The sequence below is a fragment of the Phocoena phocoena genome, chromosome 11 (assembly GCF_963924675.1).
Source record: "Phocoena phocoena chromosome 11, mPhoPho1.1, whole genome shotgun sequence".
NCBI classification, from domain to species: domain Eukaryota; kingdom Metazoa; phylum Chordata; class Mammalia; order Artiodactyla; family Phocoenidae; genus Phocoena; species Phocoena phocoena.
In genome coordinates, this window is record NC_089229.1 from 13963611 (window position 1) to 13985217 (window position 21607).

Genomic DNA, 21607 nt, shown 5'->3' on the forward strand with positions numbered 1-21607 from the left:
GTACACAGACACACACGCACACCAGGAGGCAGCATGGCGTGGCTGAACGACCACAGGTCTGAGAGTGAGACTAATTTTGCCACTCACTAGCTAAGTGCGAGCCTTAGTTTCTTCATCTCAAAAATGGGGATAATTCCATCGACCTAGCAGGCTTGTCGTACGAGTCAGAGGTCATCTAGGTTAGGCACCTTGTCTTCAGGATACAGCAGTTGCTTAATAAATAGTAGGTGACAGTCATCAGCATTGTCACCATTTTTAGTCTGTTCTCCCTTTTACAGTCGCATTGGTAAAAATCAATATCTGGCTCATTTTTTTAAAAAAGCATTATTTTTCTCTCTCCACATCCACATCCAGCTTCCTTTCCCTGCCATATTGGCTACCGAGATGTTACTCCATATTCAGTTTGGGGAAAAAAAACATTGTCCTCTGATCCACAGATGAAACAACGCCCTTCCTCTGGACCAGATGTTCACAGGAGAAGCCTTTGAGTTTTAATTTATTTATTCATTTATTTATTTAGTGTTGGGTCTCTTAAGCTCCCACCCAGCACAGCAGGAGAAGGTAAGGCTGTGTGAGCCCCACGCATCCCAGCCAGCTCCGTTGGGAGCGCCTTTCAAATTCAAGGCATGCTGCCTCTGTGCAGAGTGCTGGCCTCCAGGGCGAAGGGCTCGCGCCATGCTCCCAGACCCCAGCGGCAAGTATGGAAAGGGCAGATCGCGCAGCAGCAAAGGCCAGAGTCAAGCTTTTCGGCACCCCTGTCCCCCTGACAGCAGGGAAGCCGTGTCAACGTCTGTCTGGGGGCACTTATTCCAAAGCCAAAGCTGTGTTGTTTCAGCTTGAAAGGGTCCAATTTCAGAAGGAGCCATTTTCATCACTTTAACTAGGATTCGCTTAAAAAGCTTGTTCCCACATTGCCTGTGTGCACATGGTGTGTATTAATTCGAGTGGGAATCAAGCAAGTTTCATGCGTGATAATTAGGTACCTTAATGAAGAAATGTATAGTTTCTGTAACTGTTATTTACAGACTTTTAAGTACCACTTCATATTTCCAAAGGCCTTCACAGTCATTAATTAGGGTATCTCCCCAGCACCGTAGGAGTTAGGTCAATAAGTAGTTAGAGTTATGTTTCCCTGGAAACGTTGTTTTGTAGCTCTTGTACAATCTGGGTACAAACTCCCAACCTTTGAAGAAACAGGCGGATTCTGTTGTAAGTACATATTCGTGTGATTCTATTTGACAGGTTCAACAGACTCCTTAGCTGCCTGAGAACGTAATTTACTCACGTGATTGTTCTTGGGATGGATTTTCTTTCCATCAATTTCTTTTCTTCCTGTGGGTTGTATCCCTTAGTGGCCACTTGCAATAACCCGGAGGGACATCTTAGTCATGCTGGTGGTGACACCCTAAGTGACTATTGACAGAAGACTAAGAAGCAATATGGACCTGGCAATATGTCACAACTTTTAAGTGTCCAGTGCATTCTACGCGCACAAGGAGATTTTTAGAGAGACCAGTGAGTTCAGGCTCATAGAGGAGTTTTGGGTATGGACATTTATTCTCAATGAATATTTCTCAAGTCAGCAATATTGAGTACTGTTCCTACTGTACTCAGTACTTTTTTTTTTTTTTTTTTTGCTGTACGCGGGCCTCTCACTGTTGTGGCCCCTCCGTTGCGGAGCACAGGCTCAATGGCCGTGGCTCACGGGCCCAGCGCTCCGTGGCATGTGGGATCTTCCCTGACGGGGGCACGAACCCGTGTCCCCTGCATCGGCAGGCAGACTCTCAACCACTGCGCCACCAGGGAAGCCCAGTACGTTTTTGGTTTTTTTTTTTTTGATGTCATAGAATCTTTACTTCAAGATAGGAAATAATAAATCATGGCATATACCAGATGCTTTTAAAGATATACTTTTTAAGCCCTTATAATCATCTTGGAGCTAATGTGGGATTGTCCCCTTATTACAAATAAGGAACTGGGGCTCAGGATCCCAGTGACTTTTTTAAGGAGATATTGCAATAAGTGATCATATCAGGCCTCAAACCCAGGACTTACGTTTCCAACTCCAGCACAGTTTTCATGTTACATACAGCTCCCTTCTGTGATAGCTACAAAAATGCCTGTGTTGCTGGAATTCATTCTACTGCATCAGTATGAGGATACGGGGATATTTATTACACAAATAACCTGTGGTTAATTGTAGATTTATGAGCAAAGACAAATGTTTTCACCCATGCTAGACAACTTTATGCAGCCTCTTTTTAATTGTCTTTTTTGAGAGAAGAGAGGGAAATGGGTCATTACCTTTTAAGGTCTGCTATTCAAATGTGGTAGAAAAGATCTGCTGCCTGGTTGGCATTCACAGCCCTGAAGGGAGAAGTCTGTCGGGCCTGACCTTCAGCAGGTGATCCTCTGCCTCTTTTATTTATTATTATTTTCTTTTCTTTTCTTTTCTTGTGGTACGCGGGCCTCTCACTGCTGTGGCCTCTCCTGCTGCGGAGCACAGGCTCCGGACGCGCAGGCTCAGCGGCCATGGCTCACGGGCCCAGCCGCTCCGGGGCACGAACCCGTGTCCCCTGCATTGGCAGGCAGACTCTCAACCACTGCGCCACCAGGGAAGCCCCTCTGCCTCTTTTAGATTTCAGTTTCGACATCAGTTATTTCAGGAAGCTTTTCCCTAATGGTCCCTCCACACCCAGATCACAATCAGTTCCCCTGTCCCCGGCTCCCCACGGTTCTTCACACATCTCCTGTCACTGTTTTCCATTTTCTTGGTTACCCATCTCCCTTCCCTGTTAGGCCTTGCTCCCCAAGAACAAGGACTATGTTTTGCAAACTGCTAAGTCCCCAGTTAACCCAGTGAATAGAACTGTAGGAGTTACTCAAAAGGTGCCTCTAAAATGAATTGTGTGTACATTGTATGTCAACATCTGTATGCGCTGCAGTGTGCTCACCACCAAAAGTTTAGTTTCCGTCCATCACCCTACAGTTGACCCCTTTTATCCATTTCACCCTCTCCACCTTCCCCTCTGATAACCACGACTCTATTCTCTGTATCTATGTGCGTATAATGTTGTACACATGAAATTTTATATAGTGTTATAAATCAATGTTACCCCCATCAGTTTTTTTAAAAAACAAATTTCAGTTAGGTTGCACATAGTAGGTGCTCAACAAATAACTGTTGACTGAGTGAGTAAAAGAAGAGCTGTGAAAGGCACTTTAAATGTAGACTCCATGAGTCTGTGTGATGGCCTAATTTGTAAGAGAAAAGGAAGATGAGGCAATTCAAGATGTTTCAAGACAAATAGCACCATCAACACAGCAATCCTTGTACAACATGGGAGGCTGCACCCCAGCTGAGCGCTCGGAAGTGTGCCCAATGAATTGGGATTAGGATGTTTATTGCAGCATTGTTTATAAGAACAGAAACATGGGAAACAGCCAAAATGTCCTTCAGCAGCGGAATGCACAAGTAAACTGTGGGGCAGCTATACAAGGAATGAATAAAGTGATTACAATGAATAACCTAGATGCTGAAACCGTAACATGGTTAACTCTTAAAAGCCATAACATTGAGTGAAAAGGTAAGTTAGAGTAGAAAATACGCACTGGGAAACATACTGAAAATGCCATATATTGTTTATTAATATATGCATAGAGAATACAAATTGAAAAAACATGCAGGGAAATGAAACCCAGTCACTCCAGGATACTGGTTACCCTTGGGAGAGGGAGGGCTACAGCGAGATGGTGGAGTTTCTCATTTACCTGTGACATTTTATTATGAGCAGCAAATGTGGCAGTATATTAACATTTATTAAATCGGGGTGGTAGGTATTTGTCATATTAGTTTTGGTACTTTTCTGTTAGTTTGAAATAGTTCATGCTTCTAAAAGTTAAATTAAAATCACACAAAGGAGAAGGTTGGGTAACTGGGAGAAGGACCCTACATTTCTGCCTTTAGTCTTCTGTTCTGGACCATCCCCCCACCTCTTTTCAACTAGCCTGGCAAACTATATGGAGTCACATCTGCCACTTAGGACTTGCTAAGTCTTAACACCATTTAAAAGCATCAATTCTCAGCTCAGTCTCCAGAGACTGATAGATCTACCATTGATGCCTCCAGAGGCTTCAAAATGTGCATAAGTATCTTTCGTCATTGTTTATAGTTTCTGCATTCCTCATTTTTTCTATATATTGGAGCATCTAGCCCTAATTCTAAATCTAATTAGCATTAGTTTCTGCAATAAGATTTAGTGGAATTCTCTTTCATATGTGTGACTGGAATCTCTTTTCTTGGATCCGTCACTATATTCTCTTGTTTTGTAACGCTGTCAATTTTTCTTTCCTTTCTCCCCCAAAGAAGCAATCAAATAATACCCTTGTGGTGAATTTTGCTATTTCTAAAATTCCTCCCGTGTTTGGGGAACACTTTCAGTGGTGTGCTGGACCTAACTCCCCCTAGCTCAGGAGGGCCAATTGTGCTCAGTCCTTCCCAACTGCTTGTTTGATGACATCACATCAGTAGCTGGAAATCGGCCACAATGAGAGTATTTACACCGTGGCAATCAGCAGTCGCTACAAATCAAGGTTTGGGGTGTTTTTCCCCTGAAGAGCTAGCTGGTGGTTAAACATTTACCAGCCTACCACCAGGGGGCGTGGCAGTTTTCTGAGTTTGCAAGGCAAGTAGCATTTTCCTCCTTTTACCCAGGTAGAAACCAAAAGTCAGAAAAGGAGAAGGCCTTGGCCTGAGTCACAGAACTCCCCAGAGGCATTGCTGGGGCTCTGGTCTGTGTGGTATAGCTGAAGAAGCACCAGCTTTGGAGTCAGGCAGATCTGAGTTTGGATCTCGTAGAGCTGCTCTTGTACTGTGAACTGTTCAAGTGTCTGACCCACCCGCCCCCCTCAGTTTCCCCACTTGCAAAATAAGGATGACAATATTTACCTTATCGATGTGCAAAAAGCCTAACAAAGCACAAGGGAGATATGCAATAAATATGATTTGCCCTTCTGACTTACAAGCTCAGATCTCTGTGTATTATCCTATTCTTCCCATAACCATATATATTTGATTTCAACTCTCTACCTGAACAAACACCTTTCACTAAATAGTGAATATACTTTTGGGCTTCCCTGGTGGGTGCAGTGGTTAAGAATCTGCCCGCCAATGAAGGGGACACAGGTTCGAGCCTTGGTCCAGGAAGATCCCACATGCTGCAGAGCAACTAAGCCCGTGCGCCACAACTACTAAGCCTGCGCTCTAGAGCCCGCAAGCCACAACTACTGAGCCTGCGCTCTAGAGCCCGTGCTCCGCAGCAAGAGAAGCCACCACAATGAGAAGCCCGCTCGCGGTAACGAAGAGCCACCACAGCCAGAAATAAATAAATTTTTTTTTTTTTTTAAAGAATAGTGAATATACTTTTTCTCCAAGTATGTGCCACTGGAATAAGTAGAAAAAAGTCTCAGTGTTGACATTTATGTGTGATTTGGGGAATCAGTTTCTTTCCAGCAATCTTAGAAAATGCACTAGGTATCAACTAAGATCATTTTTCAGCTGCCTGGAGTTTTCTCCACAGACTGTTCTGCTGAGCTAAGCTTCCTGAGGAGTATTGATTGGGGAGGCCATCACGGCCACAATTCCATCCACCAAAGTAACTGCAGTGGCCTGCAGGGACATTCTGCTGGCTGTTCGTGTTCTGTGCTCTGTACTGTCTCTGCACGCTCTCACCGACCTGGTGGTAGACATTTGCTCCTAAGCCATTCAGCTAAGCCAAAATGTATTTTTCTTTTTAGACTTTTACTAATGTATTTTTACCTGAATAATACATTTAGTTGTTTTTAACATTTTAAAAAATACAAAGGTGTATACAATGGCAATTTCCCTTCCTAAACAATCCCCCCCTTCATTCAGGTCCCTCCCCATGAAAACTAACCGCAAAAAAAGAAGGTGGAAAGGAGGAGGAAGCAGCCTCTGACTATTAGTATCTTACGAACCCAAAGGCTCTTGGAGCCCCATCTTGAACACCCAGCATCAGCACAGCCTTCACCATAGTTTCCATCTGTGTTGATTCTGTTGGACCAAAGAAGTCTGTTGAAACCAGGAATACTGCAACGAGCTCATATGGCTTATCAGTAGGTATAAAGCAAATTGGCAAAGACATACCCAGAATAAAGTCAGAGAGGATCTGCTTTGTTTCTATAAAGATAAATGGCATATGTTGTATAAACACCATCCATCAGCTAACCCTGCGTAGGTTGTCATATATCTGGAGAAGAACATAAGAGAGAATCTGTGCTTACAGGTGATGTACTAGGTGTCAGGTGCAGTGCTAGGCTTCTTCTTTTTTTTTTTTTGGTGGTAAAATAAGCATAAAAATGCCGTTTTAACCATGTTTAAGTTACAGTTCAGTGGCGTTTGGCGCACTCACGTTGTTGGGCAGCCATCAACAGCGTCCATCTCCAGGGAGTGCTGGGCTCCTTTGCCCATCTCACTTAGTCCTTGGGACGGCTTCTGAGGTCTGTGTTAATGTTCTCCATACAATGAGGATATTTCAGAGAGATTGTTTAACGTCTCATCCTGAGTACCCGGCAGAGCCTGGGGTGAATCCAGATGTGTTCATCTCCAAAACACATAGACAGGCGTGCCTGGCTGTCTCTCTTACTGTTGTTTTTTTCCCTCTCTTCCATCCTATACTGTTGTCTAGGGGTGATCCTGCTGCTTCTGGATAAGCTGCGGAAGATGAAGTGGGAGCAGATGTGGAGGCTGACTGCAGAGAGGGAGTTGATGGGCATGCTCTCCACGTCCTTAGCTGATCAGGTAAGTAGGCAGCTTAGAAGGTACGGTTATTCCTGAGCACCCTGCTGCTGTGTCTCAAACTTGCAAGTGGCTGAGTCTGCGCTATTTTTCCAGATCTGTATGACCGCTTACTTGGATAGATCTGCCTTGTACTTGCCAGCCTGAGACGACAGCGCTCCCCTTAGTTGATTCCCTTGTTCGTTCGTGTGCGTGTTCAGCAGACTTGCCCTGCACACTGCACGTGCCAGGGAATATGTTCAGAAATAGGATTACAGAGATAAATGAAGGACACAGTCCTTGGCCTCAGAGAGCTCATAGTTTATTGAAGAAAAGTCATAAGTAAATGATAATTTGGTGTGTTAGGAGGTCACAGTCTTCATCTTGGTGTAGAATATCTAGTGCCTGCCCCCTGAGACTCCAGAATACCAAGGCATATTTCCCAGACAAGATTCCATTTTCCTTTCTGGCAAATAGAATCTAACTTTTGAAGCAAAGCCTTTTGCTTAGATCCTATACTATGACCCCATCCTCAAGGGAAATGCATTTAAATAGAAGGGACAAACCTCCTTGGCTGGTGAAACCAGCTTTTAATACAGGCAATCTGAAAAAGCCCATGAACTCCACCAAACTATTAACATAAATTCATTAAAACCCCATTTCTCATGTTGGCTAAGAAATACAGAGGCCTGAGCCTTTGACCTTGAATCTACCAGGGTCACACATCTAGATTATGAGTTTCCCATGGTATAAATGGCCATCTTGAAATGTAAAGACGATTTCTCTGAGTTCTCTGCATTTTATCCTTTCCTGTTTAACCAAAAAGCAAGCTCACTCTCCCTGTTTTTGTTCAACATTCAGTTGTCTGATTTGTTGAATTTTTGCAAAGTTTTCTAATGTGGAGGAAACAAGAAACTCTGTGGTGTTAGTTTACTATTTTTTTTTAGCATTGTTGTTATTCTGTATTTCCCGAGCAGCCAGAAACTAATTTCCTTTTTCAAACGTGAGATATGGTATAATGAAGGAGTTAAAAATTACCCAGGTAGCTGTTTGAAACCTGAGGGGAAAATTGTCCTCCATCATCATATTTCAAGTCAGGTCATAATGACTTGAGTGTGTCCCCAAAAGCTAGCAATTGCCTGTCCATGTCCAATGAGGATAGTTTATTCAGCCATCGCCTTCTGCGAAGGCCCATAATTCACCTCCCGACACCACCTGTCAGCAGCTAGTTAATATGTGTGGCCCGGCTGGTGCAAGAGCTTGGAGAAGAGCCGGCAAGAAGTAAAGCCTCCCTAGAAAAGTCAGAGTTGGACTTGGAAATGCGGAGCACGGGCACAGGCACCCTGGCCCGCAGGAATCCCAGGTTGCATCCATCATCGAGTCTGCCCAGCGCCCCAGGGAATGCTGCTGAAGCAGGATATATAATTTGTCTCCACCCCTCAATAAGGAGAGCAACCTGTCGTCACGCAGTTTCCTCTCCAGGAGGCTCAGGATGGATGACAACAGGGTTCCTCGGTGAGGCGAGAAGAGGGGCGGAAAAGTGACTTCATTTATTTTATGCTGGCTCGGGTGGAAAAGACGCTCCGTGTCTGCCCCCTTTGCTGGATGGTGCTCACTGAGACCAGCAGGACCCGTGAGCTTCAAGTCAGTGTGAGGCATTCCGCCCTCTCTATCCAAACATGACTGCTTGGTTTCTAGAGATAAAAGGCAAGGGAAATGCCCTGCAGTGCAAGTGAGCCTGTGCTCCGAGCCGGAGGCTCAAGAGGTATTGCACAGGACATGCGGTGCCTCAAGAGCCGGCATCACAAGCTGAGTCCATCTGACTGTTTTGACTGTATCTCTGGCTTTTATCCCCTAGGATATTTTCAACGCTGTCATCAAACAAAACCCCTTCCTCGTGTATCAGCTCCCCTGCTTCTGGAACGTGCAGCTGTCAGACCACACCCGCTCTGAGCAGTGCTACAGAGACGTGTCTGATCTAAAGGTAGGGTAAGGAAGGCCCTAGTGGGCAGTGGCAGAGGGAAGCTGGATGGGGCAGCGCCCTTCAGGGGGATGATTGGCTCGGAGCTTTGTGTGCAGTGTGGTGAGAGACAGAGAGAAGGGTGCAGAAGAGCAGAAAGAATGGGCTCTTATGCTTTGTTTTGTTCCCCCCCACCCCGCCCTGTTTTGGCTTTCTGGAAAGCATCAGGCCTCCCAGCACAAGAACCAGCGTGTGTGGTTACTCTTCCTGCTACCTGCTGCTGGCTGTTTTGGTTCGTGGTGGCTCCCCAAATCCAGTCATTTAATTCAAATGAAAACATTTATTGAGGGCCTCCTTTGTGCCAGGTGCTGTAGATATGGATATGAATAACTTCTTTTCTACTTTCAAATCATTCTTGGCAGAGAGGAGCAGAGAAACATGTAAGGAAATAAATGTAAAAAAAGATGACAGATGCTATGATAGTTGTGGATGAGGTGAGATGCCAGCAAGGAGAAAGGATAGTGACAGAAAAGCCTTTATCATTGGTCTCTAAGTACCAAACACAGTGGTAAGGCCTGACAGGAGATAGACAAAGAAGAAGGGGTGTGTGTATCAATTACCTACTGCCACAGATAATGCTGTGTAACAAACTATTCTAATAGGGGTTTAAATCATCAACCATGTATTTAGCTGATGAGTCCACAGGTTGACTGGATGGTTGTCTGATATTCACTGGCTTAGCCAAATGTCTGTGGTCAGCTTCAGATGGGGTGGCTGTGGCTAGGGCAACTTGGTTCTCCTCCAGTGTCTCCTGTGTCCTGTCAGCAGGCCAGTCTAGCTTGTTCTCATGGCAAAGCAGAGGTGGAAAAGGAAGCCCTAGGGCACACCAGGAAACCCAAGTCCTTTTTGCTGACATCCTATGTGCCAAAGTAACTGTGTGGCTGAGCCCAGAGTTAAGGGGTGTGTCAGAATTCCCTACCTATAGTCGTGAAGGGTTGAAAGAATGAAGAACTGACCTCAGCTATTAAATGACAGATTAATGATTTGAACCCAGGCCTGTCTGGCACCAAGTGTGTTTGCCCTCTGGCTGTAACAGAAGAACTAGATACATGCATCCATAGAGTGTTTGTTTCGTTTAAAATTTATGCCCAGGTGACGATGTGGTAACAATAATTGCAAGTTATAAAAAGGAAAAAGGGACCCAAACCTTGCTTTTCGAACAAGTCAGGCTTCTCTTATTGGTTTCTGGTCCATATCCGCATTATGTACATATTATGTCTTATTTATAGTCACAGTTTACATGGAATTTTGTATTCTTCCATTGCTTAGCCGTTCTGGTTACCTTAGCTGTTTTCAGACTTTCACAAAGATAAATATTGAACAGCTCAAAGTTCACACCTTCTCAGGAGTGAAATCACAGAGTCAAAAATAAAGAACTGTTTTTTAACGCACTTGAAGTTCATTGCAAAATATTTAAAACAGGAGTACCTGCATTATTCATTCTTTAAATCGGCATTTATGATATTCCTTCAATATGTCATGTATTTGTTAGACATAAGGAAAATAGATGAAATGCACAGGAATATTTCCAAGAATATCATAAACTAAAAGTTCAGAGGGGAGGAAAATAAAACCAACCCTATAAAGAACACCTAAAAATGCTGCATAAAATTTTTTTAATGTTTTGAAAGCATAGCTGATCAGTTCATAAATTAGATGAAGTAATAAACAGAGGCCAGAAAACAGTAATAAAGTGTGACTCCAGAATGATAAGCAAAAAGCAGCTGCATCTGACATTTGCTGGGTATTTGCTTATCCTTGGCGTCTGGGAGCCTTGTATAAATGTAGGTAGCTGTATAATTATTGTTCAAACAAGGGAATGCTACCATGGGTTGCACTTGGATAATAGGTCTAAATCAAAATCAGGCAACCCATACGTATAGCCATTCTGTTGAAATGCTATGTGTGGGAACTTGGGCCCAACTAGAAGACCCTGGCATAAAGTCAGGATCCATGAAGAGTGACATCCTCAGTAGATAAACAGTTTAAAAACCCATAGTGTAGGAGGAAACAGTAGAGATTGTTGCCTGTTTCATTCTTTGCTTTTGGTGGAATAAGGGAGAAATGTTTCCCCTGAGAATTCCTAATTTCAAGCCTGCGCTCATATTATTTGGGGAGCTAAAATTATATGTGTAGGGCAGAAATACAAAGAAAAAAATGAAAAATTTCCAGACCCCTGGGAGAAACAAACAGAAATCTGATCTTGAAGAATACTCTCAAAAACAAGACTTCAGAATCCTTCAGGTGGAGTTTCTAGAAAAATGAGTTCTCAGTCAGTTATCACTGAACACAGAAGGAAGTAAGCTACCATGAGAGAGGGCAGAAACTGACCATAGAATTAAACCTCAAAGACTACAAGTATTAGACTCATCAGGCATGAAACATAATACAAGCATTTGTATTGTATAAAAAATAAAAAAAGACTATTGAAAGTAGGTTAGAGGAACAAGAGATTCTCAAAGATGAATAGGCCTATTTAGATCAACTAGGACTTGTAGAAGTGAAAAATATAATTATTGAAATTATAAATTAAATAAATGTGTTAAGCAGTAGATTAGACCCAGCTGAAGAGAGACTTAGTGAACAGGAAGAGATATCTAAGGAAATTACCCAAAACACGCACACTGAAAAAAAGAGGTAGAAAAATAAAGGGAAGTTAAGGTACTGGGATATGTCTAATTAGATTATCAGAAGGAGATAAAGAGAAAATTGGAAGTGAGGCATCATTGGCTGGGGTGGTGAATGGGAATTTTTCAGAACTGTTAAAAGGTATCCATAGATACAAGAAGGATTGTGTTTACCAAGCAGTGTAAAGAGAAAGCCATATTTAGACTCACAGTAGTGAAATTGCAGCACCCTAAAGAAAATTGATTTTAAAAATAGCCAAAGAGAAAAGACAGATTCTCTACAAAGAAATTCCACATGTGTGATGAGAGTTCCAATGGCAGAAGCCAGAAAAGAGTAGAAAGAATATCTTCAATGTGCTGAGAGACAGTAACAACACACTGTGTACCTAGCAAAACAATCTTTCACACATGAGAGAGGAATATCGAGATGAGTAAAAACAAAGAGAATTTACCACCAAAATACTTACGCAAAGAAACGTCCAAAGGAAAATGTACTTTGGAACCCTTTGGAAGATGATTTCAGATTCAAAAAGGAATGTTGAACAAACAAATTAGAAATGTATTGAAACTCTGAACAGTTTCTACATGATAGCAGTAGTAGTAATAATAATGTAATTTGTTTGTTTAAAAACATTATACCTAAGTTATCAGGCAGTGACATCATGTAAGTCAGGAGGGAAGTGATGAGAATTAAAGTACTCTTTGAGGTCGTTGCTTTGTTGAGGAGGGGGATGCGATATTAACTTTAGCTGCTAAGCTAGGTATGCACGCTAACATTTCAAGGTTAGGCTCTAAAAGAATTGGAAAAAATGGGTGGGATGGAATGGAATAAGAAAAACCAAAAAAACCAACCAAAATACCTCAATCGCTTAAAAGAAGAATTAGACGCAAGAAAAGAAAAATAAATAAGAGCATAGAAAAAGTAGGGGGGAATAGAGAACAAGAAATCAAAATGATATAAATAAGTCCAGATATATCAATAATCAGATAAACTGATTTTGCCAGTGAGAAGACAGGTTGTCAGATTGACTAGGAAGCAGTATTCAACATATGCTATTGATAAGAGACACGCCTGATACAAAACTACCCAGAAAGGTTGACAGTAAAATTATGGGAAAAGAATATCAGGCAGATATCATCCCAGATAAAACTGGGTGACTATCTTGATATCAGACAAAGCATTGGTAGGTACAGAGATGGTCACAACTTAAAAACAAAAAATTCACCAAGAAGATATAAATGCAGATTCGTTTACTCAATCTCTTAATGTTTTTGAGCCCAGTGATTCTTCCGAGTTCTAGGAATACAACAAAGATTAAAGCAAACAAAAGCCTCTCACATGTGGAACTTTCTCTCTAGGAGATAAAGCAGAGTTATAGGAGATAATAAGAGAATACTGTGAACAAAATTATGTCAATAAATTTGAAAACTGTGAAAGGAACATATTCCTAGAAATGTATAGTTTATTGAAACTGACTTAAAAAAATATAAAGTCTGGATTATTTTCTAGTCATTAAACTTTCTTACAAAGAAAATTGTACCCCTGGATAGATAGTGAGAAGATGTTCTACCAATTTTTTTTTTTTAATCAAAAGGCATTTCCAGTTTTTAGTCAACTTTTCCAAGGAATAGGAAAAGAGGAACACTTTTTAACTCATTCAGTGAGGCCAGGATATCCTTGATACCAAAACCAGACAAGGAGATTACAAGAAAGGAAAATTACAGGCCTATCTCATTCAGGAATACTGATGTGAAAATCTTAAGCAAAATATTAGCAGACTGAATCCAGCCATGTATAAAATAGATCATACATCATGGCCAAGTTGGTTTATTCCAGGAATTACAAGAGTGATCTGACATTGAAAAAAATCCACAAGTGTCATTTAGCATCTTAATAGATTAAAGGAGAAATACCATCTGATTATCTAAATAGATGCAGGAAAATTATTTGATAAAACTAAATATTCATTTGTGACAAAACCTCTTATGAACAGAATCTACTGAAAACCTACAGCAGACTTTTGCTGAGCCTTTGCTTAGGGTTCTGCTAAATAATTAAAAGAAAACAGGGTGCCCACGAACACCCACACATTTATGGAAATTTGATACATGACAAGGTGGCATTGCTGGCCATTGGAGAAAGGATGTAATTTTCTGTAAATGGTGTTGAGACACCTGATTATGTATGATAATCAGGAAAAACTGAAAATGGGTCCCTGTCTCACACCATATACAAAACTTACTCCGATGGATTAGAGACTTCAAAGTGAAAGGCCAAATTAAATGTTGATTTTTTAAAAATTAGGAAATTAGCCTATGACCTTAGAATAAGGAAAACACCAAAAGCATATATCATAAATGAAAGGGTCAGTGAATTCAACCACCTTGAAATTAATAAATCCATCAAAGTGGCATCAAAAAGAGAAGAGAAAAAAAGTTTCAACATATACAACTAAGAACTAGTAAACAAAGTATACAAAAAATTTGAAGAGAAATGTGTAAAATATGAATTCATTTCACAGAATTGCAAGGAAAATGGCCAATAAACACTTGAAAAGATGTACAACCTCTTTGTCAATCAGGGAAGTGAAAATTAAGACCACAAATAATTGAAAAAGTGGTACTAATGAAGTCTCCTTTAACAGTAGGAACTCTCCTGTAGTGTTGATGGGAGTTTGTAAATGTATACAACCAAATCGGGAAAACACTTTGGCACCATATTGTAAACTTGAAGTAACACCTATTTTACAATCTAGGGCTTGTATGTAACTGATCAAAAATTGAGACGTGTATGACTTCCTGCAGAAAGCACTCCACCAGCTACCAGAGGGCAAATGGTGACAGATTGACGTCAGGCCATGTGTCCTCATAACAAATGGCATTGTTTGACTAGGCAGTGGCACAGTAGACTTAAAAGCTCAAGTCTTTTTTTTTTTTTCTTTTTTTTTTTCTTTTTTTGCAGTACGCGGGCCTCTCAATGTTGTGGCCTCTCCCGTTGCGGAGCACAGGCTCCGGACGCGCAGGCTCAGCGGCCATGGCTCACGGGCCCAGCCGCTCCGCGGCATGTGGGATCTTCCCGGACCGGGGCACGAACCCACGTCCCCTGCATTGGCAGGCAGACTCTCAACCACTGCGCCACCAGGGAATCCCTCAAGTCTTATTTTCATATCAAAAAGAAAAGCAATAAACTTCCACAAAAATCAGTGCAACTTAAAACCTTGGCAGGCCTTATTGAAAAAGGAAGGAAATTCTGACAGCTTACAACGTGGATGACCTTTGAAGACATGCTAAGTGAAATACTCCAAACACAAAAGGACAAATATTGTGTGACTCCACTTATATGAGATAACTAAAATACTCAAATTCATAGACACAGGAAGTAGAATAAAGGTTACTAGGAGCTGGGGTGAGGGGAGAATATGGAGTTAATGGGTACAGAGTTTGAGTATGGGATGATGAAAAAGTTCTGGAGATGGATAGCGGTGATAGTTGTACAACAATGTGAATGTACTTAAGGGCGCTGAACCATACACTTAAAAATGGTTGAAATGGTAAATTGTATGTATATTTTACCACAATAAAAAAAATCTGGGGCTTCCCTGCTGGCGCAGTGGCTGAGAATCCGCCTGCCAGTGCAGGGGACACGAGTTTGAACCCTGGTCCAGGTAGACCCCACATGCCGCGGAGCAGCTAAGCCTGTGCGCCACAACTACTGAGCTTGCGCTCTAGAGCCCGCGAGCCACAACTACTGTAGCCCGCGCGCCTAGAGCCTGTACTTCTCAACAAGAGAAGCCACCACAATGAGAAGCCTGAGCACTGCAACGAAGAGTAGCCCCCACTCTCCGCAACCAGAGAAAGCCCACACACAGCAACGAAGACCCAACACAGCCAAAAATAAATACAAATAAAATGAATTTTTAAAAAAAATCTGGGGGTGGAGGGACCTTGGCAAGTGTCCTATAAAATTGATTGTTTTTAGGAGGATTAGTATGAGTTTCATTAATGAAACCAGTCATAAGCCAGTATATTTGGCATGATTTCTGAGCACCTCTAAATTGGCAGCCACAAAAAGGAAAAGAAAAAGCTTCGTAAATTAGAGGAGACTCTTCATTTGCAAACTTTCAACTTCTATGTATTGTAGATGCCAACAAAGCTTGGTCTCCAAGTGTATGTCCCATCTGCCCACCACATACATACCAATGTGTTCATGCTGCCATATTTATTGAGTGATTACTATATGCCAGGTACTGTTACAGGTCCTAGTGATGCCACAGGAAACTAACCAGACAAAGCCGTTGTTCACGTAGAGTTTAGGTGCTGGTGTAGCAGATGGCTGTGCCTCTTTGGCATTGCTTAGTGTTGCTTAATTATTGTCACTTTGAACCTATCAAATGAAATAATTTGTGAACCCTCTTTGGCAGCCTCTTCTATATGTGAATAGAGGAGTTTCCATCAAATGACAAAACCATGAAGATAGATTTAAACCAAGTTTAATCCATATCTTCTTAGATAAACCTAAAAAAGAAGTCATTTTATCACTGATAGCTTATCTAACAAAATCTGACACAGAACCCTAAAATACAGGCAATATATGAAAGGGGAGCTGCCCTGGAGGTGGGGAGAGGCTTAGGGGATGAAGGAGAGAGACTGGAAGGCCTGAGCACCACCCTCTGGGTCATATCAGGGTCTGGACATTGATGAAGAGCTGGTCCAAGAACACAGCATGTCTGTAGGTCTCTCCAGGCCAACCTGGGCCTCAGATCCCAGGGAAAGGTGTATCTTTGTTGTTTTCTTTCTTCTTGATTTTCTTTCTTCTCTTCCTCCCCCACGTTTTTTCATTGTGTTCAACATCTATGAAGGAACCTCCTGTTTGCTAGTTATCATGTCCCTCCCTAGGGAGTATCCAGGGTACCCTGAGCTCTGCTCTCCATCAACTCACACTCTGTTGCCCCAAAGGGTAGCCAATCTAAGAAGCTCACCTGTGGGAGCCACAGGGACCTGTGCTGGGTCAGCTGATAGAAAACGTCAATTTAAGCAAGACTTACAAAACTCTATTAACCTTGACTGTCCTTTGGGGCAAATCCAGGAACAGGTCTTTTTGTGGCTGATTGTGCTATAAGGTCACTTCACTTAAGTGACCCTCCATCTGTGTCCTCTGTGGTTCTTGGGGTCCTTTCAAGTTGAGCAGGAACTTAAGGACTCCCATAAAGCAAGTGAAGGGCAGTCCTGGACTTTTGCATTTCCCTCACTCTTATATAGTCATCTCACCCATGCCCAATCCGACAGCCAATTTTTTTTTTTTTTTTTAGGAACTTCTTTTTATCGAGTTGTTCCAGAACGTTTATCTTGCCTTTTGTGGAAATAGCAACTCTCACCTAATTCAAAGAATGTTTAACTTCCTTTCCAATTACATTTGAAGTGGCATAAAAACACATTTGGTAACAAACACAGCTCCCTCCTGATAACATAGGGCTCAGGTGTAGCTGCAGACAGGCTCCCACTTCGTGCCAGAGAGGAGTTTACCAGCCTTGGCATCTTGCCTGCCCTGGGTGTCAGCTGACAACTTTGTGCTGAGTATAGGTTAAGAGAACATCTAAGGGGAGGAGTGGTTTCACTGAGGAGGCAGAAGAAGTATCTAGGCTTTTGGAGCCAAGCAATCCTGTAAATTCTGACAGTTCTACCTCTTACCAGCTGAAGGACTTGGGTAACTCACTTAACCTCTCAGCCTCAGTTACAAAATCCTTGATAAAATGGAGGCCATTATTCTTGGCCCGGTTCTCAGCCAGGCCCCTTGAGTGCTTCATAGAAATGCACTTGACCTTACCTCAGTCTTTTATGTTTCAAAGACCTCCATTTTTTTCTCTTCAGTCCTAAACCTTGATGACTCAGGCTTCCCTGGCTGAGTCTTAAATTAAAAGAGAAGGACCCAAAGGAGCGGCTTTTTATTCCTTCACCAGGAGTGCAGACTCAGGAGACCAGCAGAGAAGCTGTGTGCTGGCTTAGAGCCGGGAGATTGCGAGAGATTCCAGGAAATCGTGTCTAGCCCTTGAGTCTTTAGTAGACTGTTTGTTAGAGAAGGAAGCCCTGGTCAGAAACAGTGGGTGATGGCCAGGAAGTGGCAAGCAATGGGTCCAGTCCTCAGGTCTGTGAGAGTTACTGGAGCCCAGGGCTGAGTAAGCCCATGGTTCCTGCCCTTGGGAAGGTCACAGACTATTTAGAATTAACCAGTCAGGAAACAGAAAATCCCAGTGCAGCCTGCTAAGTGCTGTGAAGCAGGGAAGTAAAGGGGGCTGAGGCCGGCTGCAGGAGCCCTGTCTAGTTGGGAGCGTGACGCAGCCTGTATCTTGGAGGGATCTCTATAGGAGGTCTGAGCTGAATCTTGATATCCAAATTCTGCTGCTTCCTCATCTTCTGCCCTCACATCCACCCAGGCTGGCCCTCTCCCCAGTCCTCCCTCCGTCCCTCCCCTACTTAGAGCCCTGGAGAATGGGGAGTGGACACTCACATGCAAGTTAGAAAGAGTAAACCGGATGCTGGGTAGGCAAGCAACAGGGACCACGCCATTGCTAGAGAAACAGCTGCCCAGAATGTACTGATCCCTTTCTAGGATTGACAGGAAACACTTCTCATCCTTTGGGACCAGGATATTCCAGATCAGTTGGGTGGGAATGGTGTTCCAAGTATGGTGTCACTTAATCTTGACAAAAGTCTCACAGGGTGAATACTGTTCAGTCTGTTTTATAAATCAGAAAATTAAGAATCGTACAGATTAGTCACTTACTTGCCCCAAATCCCACAGCTCAATACGACAGAGCTGAGATTCAAACTCGTGTCTGTCTTACCTTTAGTCCAAGGTTCTTTCTTCTGACTTGGGGCTGAGTTCCCACCTGAATGTATTTTCCCAGGAAAGTATTTTACGTGAGATAATGATTCTATAGGATTATCCTGTGTGAGCCCTCTTTAAGTGCGTTTTTGAGGGCTAACTCCAGAACAGAGACCCTGAATATAACGTTCTCTCCTTGAAAGAACATGTGAATTTGAAGCAGCAGGCGCAGAGCCTGAATTTTTGAATTGGGAGCTGCGTGCACTTAAAAGAAAAACCCTAAAGGAGAGGAGGAAAACCAAGAGAAAACCTGCCATCCATATGGGGAAATGATGTGTGTTCCAGAGGCAATCTGCAGCATTTGCATAAAAGGAGTAGCACATAACTCAAGTTTTAAAACATTTTATAATACTTAGAGAGGTGTCAGATTTCACATCTTTTGAGGAAGACAGGGTGGGGGGGCCACCATGTATTAGCCTATTGAGCTTGCCATAGCTAAGCTGGCTACAGTGAAAAATGAGGCAGGGGAAGGCAGAGAGAGGGCACTAAGAATGATGAATGGTAAGGTTGATTTTGGAGGATTAGGATGGATTGAGGAAGGAAAAACAGTTGCTCTGGGGAAGAAGATCTAAAGTTTAGAATTACCGCCTTCCAGCCAGACCTCTCTTAACTTCAGGCCAGTGGCTGTTTGATTTCCTTGCATGACCCAAGTCCGAGGACTGGAAGTGTTTTCTTGCCTCTGTGCACCGCTGCGGCTGGTAAACCGGAGGAGTTCTGGGATTAAATATGAGGCAGCTGGCCCCTGTCCAAGTAGTCTGTCTTTTGGCACCATCGCTCTAGGGCTTGTACCTGGGAATCGCCCATTCACCCAGCAAACTGCAGAGTACCCACTGTGGGCTAGGCTGCAGGGCTGTCGCTGGGCTACTTACCCTCTCTTCACCTTGTCATCATCTGAGAAAGTGGGGCAGTAGTCACTCTATAGAGGAGATGTAAAGATGAAAAGGGGTGATATATTAGTACGGGGTTATGAGACATGTAGTAAGCCTAGTATTCTTTTTTGTTTGTGTGTTTTTTTTTAATTGAAGTATAGTTGATTTATAGTTTTGTGTTAGTTTCAGGTATACAGCAAAACTGAATATATGTATATATTCTTTTTCAGATTCTTTTCCATTATAGGTTATTACAAGATACTGAGTATAAATAGTTCCCTGTACTATACAGTAGGTCCTTGTTGTTTATCTGTTTTATATACAGTAGTATGTATCTGTTATGCCTAGTATTCTTACTATTTTTTTTATATCTTTATTGGAGTATAATTGCTTTACAATGGTGTGTTAGTTTTATAGCAGAGTGAATCAGCTGTAGGTATACATATATCCCCATATCCCCTTCCTCTTGCATCTCCCTCCCTCCCACCCTCCCTATCCCACCCCTCTAGGCAGTCACAAAGCACCGAGCTGATCTCCCTGTGCTATGCAGCTGCTTCCCACTAACTATCTAGTTTACATTTGGTAGTGTATATATGTCCATGCCACTCTCTCACTTCGTCCCAGCTTCCCCTTCCCCCTCCCCGTGTCCTCAAGTCCATTCTCTACGTCTGCGTCTTTATTCCTGCCCTGCCACGAGGTTCATCAGTACCGTTTCTTTAGATTCCATATATGTGCGTTAGCACGTGGTATTTGTTTTTCTCTTTCTGACTTACTTCACTCTGTATAACGGACTCTGGGCCCATCCACCTCATTACAAATAACTCAACTTCATTCCTTTTCATGGCTGAGTAATATTCCATTGTATACATGTGCCACATCTTCTTTATCCATTCATCTGTCAGTGGGCATTTAGGTTGCTTCCATGTCCTGACTATTGTAAATAGTGCTGCAATGAACATTGGGGTACATGACTCTTTTTGAATTCTTTTTATTAATAATCTGTCCGTATTGTTCCCACTCTCTTGGGGTAATTTTCAGTCAGCTGGTTTACAGGCAAAACCTGTAAACAAGGGGTCTTCTTGCTCATCCATTCCAGTGCTCACATTTCACAGACCGGAAGCAGGAACCCGCAGAGGGGAAACGGCTAGCCCAGGGTTAAGCATTGGTGTGTGTCTCATCATCTTGTGTCCTGATACTGTGCTGGAGAACGACCCACTCAGTGGAGGGGACTTCGGGTGCTTTAAGCTTTAGTCTTTTGTCTTTGCCTCAACACTCACCCATTCTTGGCTTATGTGGTGGTTTTTAGAACTGAACTCCTTTGGTTGTTATTGATTTAAGTTATCCATCACTGGCTTGGTTACGCATAGCTGATGAAGTTCAGATGCATTTATTCCTGGAAACATCAACAAGATCCCTAGAAGCAAGGCCATGGCTCTGGAGAATTCGCCCTTCAATAATAGCACTTTGTGGTGTACGTATCTAAACAGTTCTAAGAACGGTTAGTGAGATTTCTTTAAAACAGAGGAGAGCTGGGGAGGGGTGGGGAGAGAGGAGTTCCGTGTACCATATACTGTACCAGATACCCTATTATGATATCCTGCAGCAAGGAAATCTGATCGATTTTATTGATTCCCCAGCGTTTCCCCCACGTATTCTATGTCAACACCCAGAACCATGACCATGGAATGCCCTGTGGAACAGGTTCTTTAGAAGCCCACTCTAAGAAACATTTCCCTGGATAATCTGGGCTCTATTAAAGAAGGAAAAGGATTCTGAGAGAGGGGACCATCAACTAAGCAGTATTTGGTAATTATGGACATCAAACCACTGAAGTTTCTAGGAATGTGGAAATGAGGGATTTGATACGGAACATTTTTGCCTAAAAATCCCTAATAATGAGGAAAACAATTTCAAATATTTATTTCTAAAAGTTCCATCTATATTACAGGTTCTTTGTAAAAGTAGTTACTTTTCCATTCATCACCTTTACATTGAAGGGTCGGATTCAGGTGTGTGTGTTTTTTCCCAAAAGCATGAGATAGCGTACCACCGACAACCGTTTTTTCATAAAGACAGAAATGCGTAAATCATCTTTACGTATGCCACTTATTATAAGTCCTTTGCCATGAGTTAACCAGCTAAGCTCTATGTTGGACAGAAGATTTTCATTGTCACTCCTGTCTTTAGAAAGTGTTGTAAAAATTCTATATTTTCAGTCTTGTCTTTATAAAGTTAACCAAATCAACAACATCTAATAGTACTAATGCACACTGGCTTCCAGTGTTTTGTTGCAAACTTGCCTATCAGTGATACAGTAAAGGAATTCAGTGTGGGGCACTGCCTCTGTAACTTTTCTTGGTATCCTTTCGTTATTCCAGCTAAAGCAGCTGTACCTTCACATATGCACGCTCC

General features: G+C 42.5%; 1 protein-coding gene across 3 annotated transcripts in view; it reads left to right on the top strand.

The window, feature by feature from the left end:
* Positions 1 to 21607, top strand: part of LARGE1 (LARGE xylosyl- and glucuronyltransferase 1) — a 438487-nt gene that overhangs the window by 343361 nt on the left and 73519 nt on the right. For all 3 annotated transcript variants that reach the window (XM_065886982.1, XM_065886980.1, XM_065886981.1), the window contains exons 7-8: positions 6708 to 6820; positions 8655 to 8780. In XM_065886982.1, the coding sequence (XP_065743054.1) occupies positions 6708 to 6820; positions 8655 to 8780 (239 nt within the window). The remainder of the gene's footprint in view (positions 1 to 6707; positions 6821 to 8654; positions 8781 to 21607) is intronic.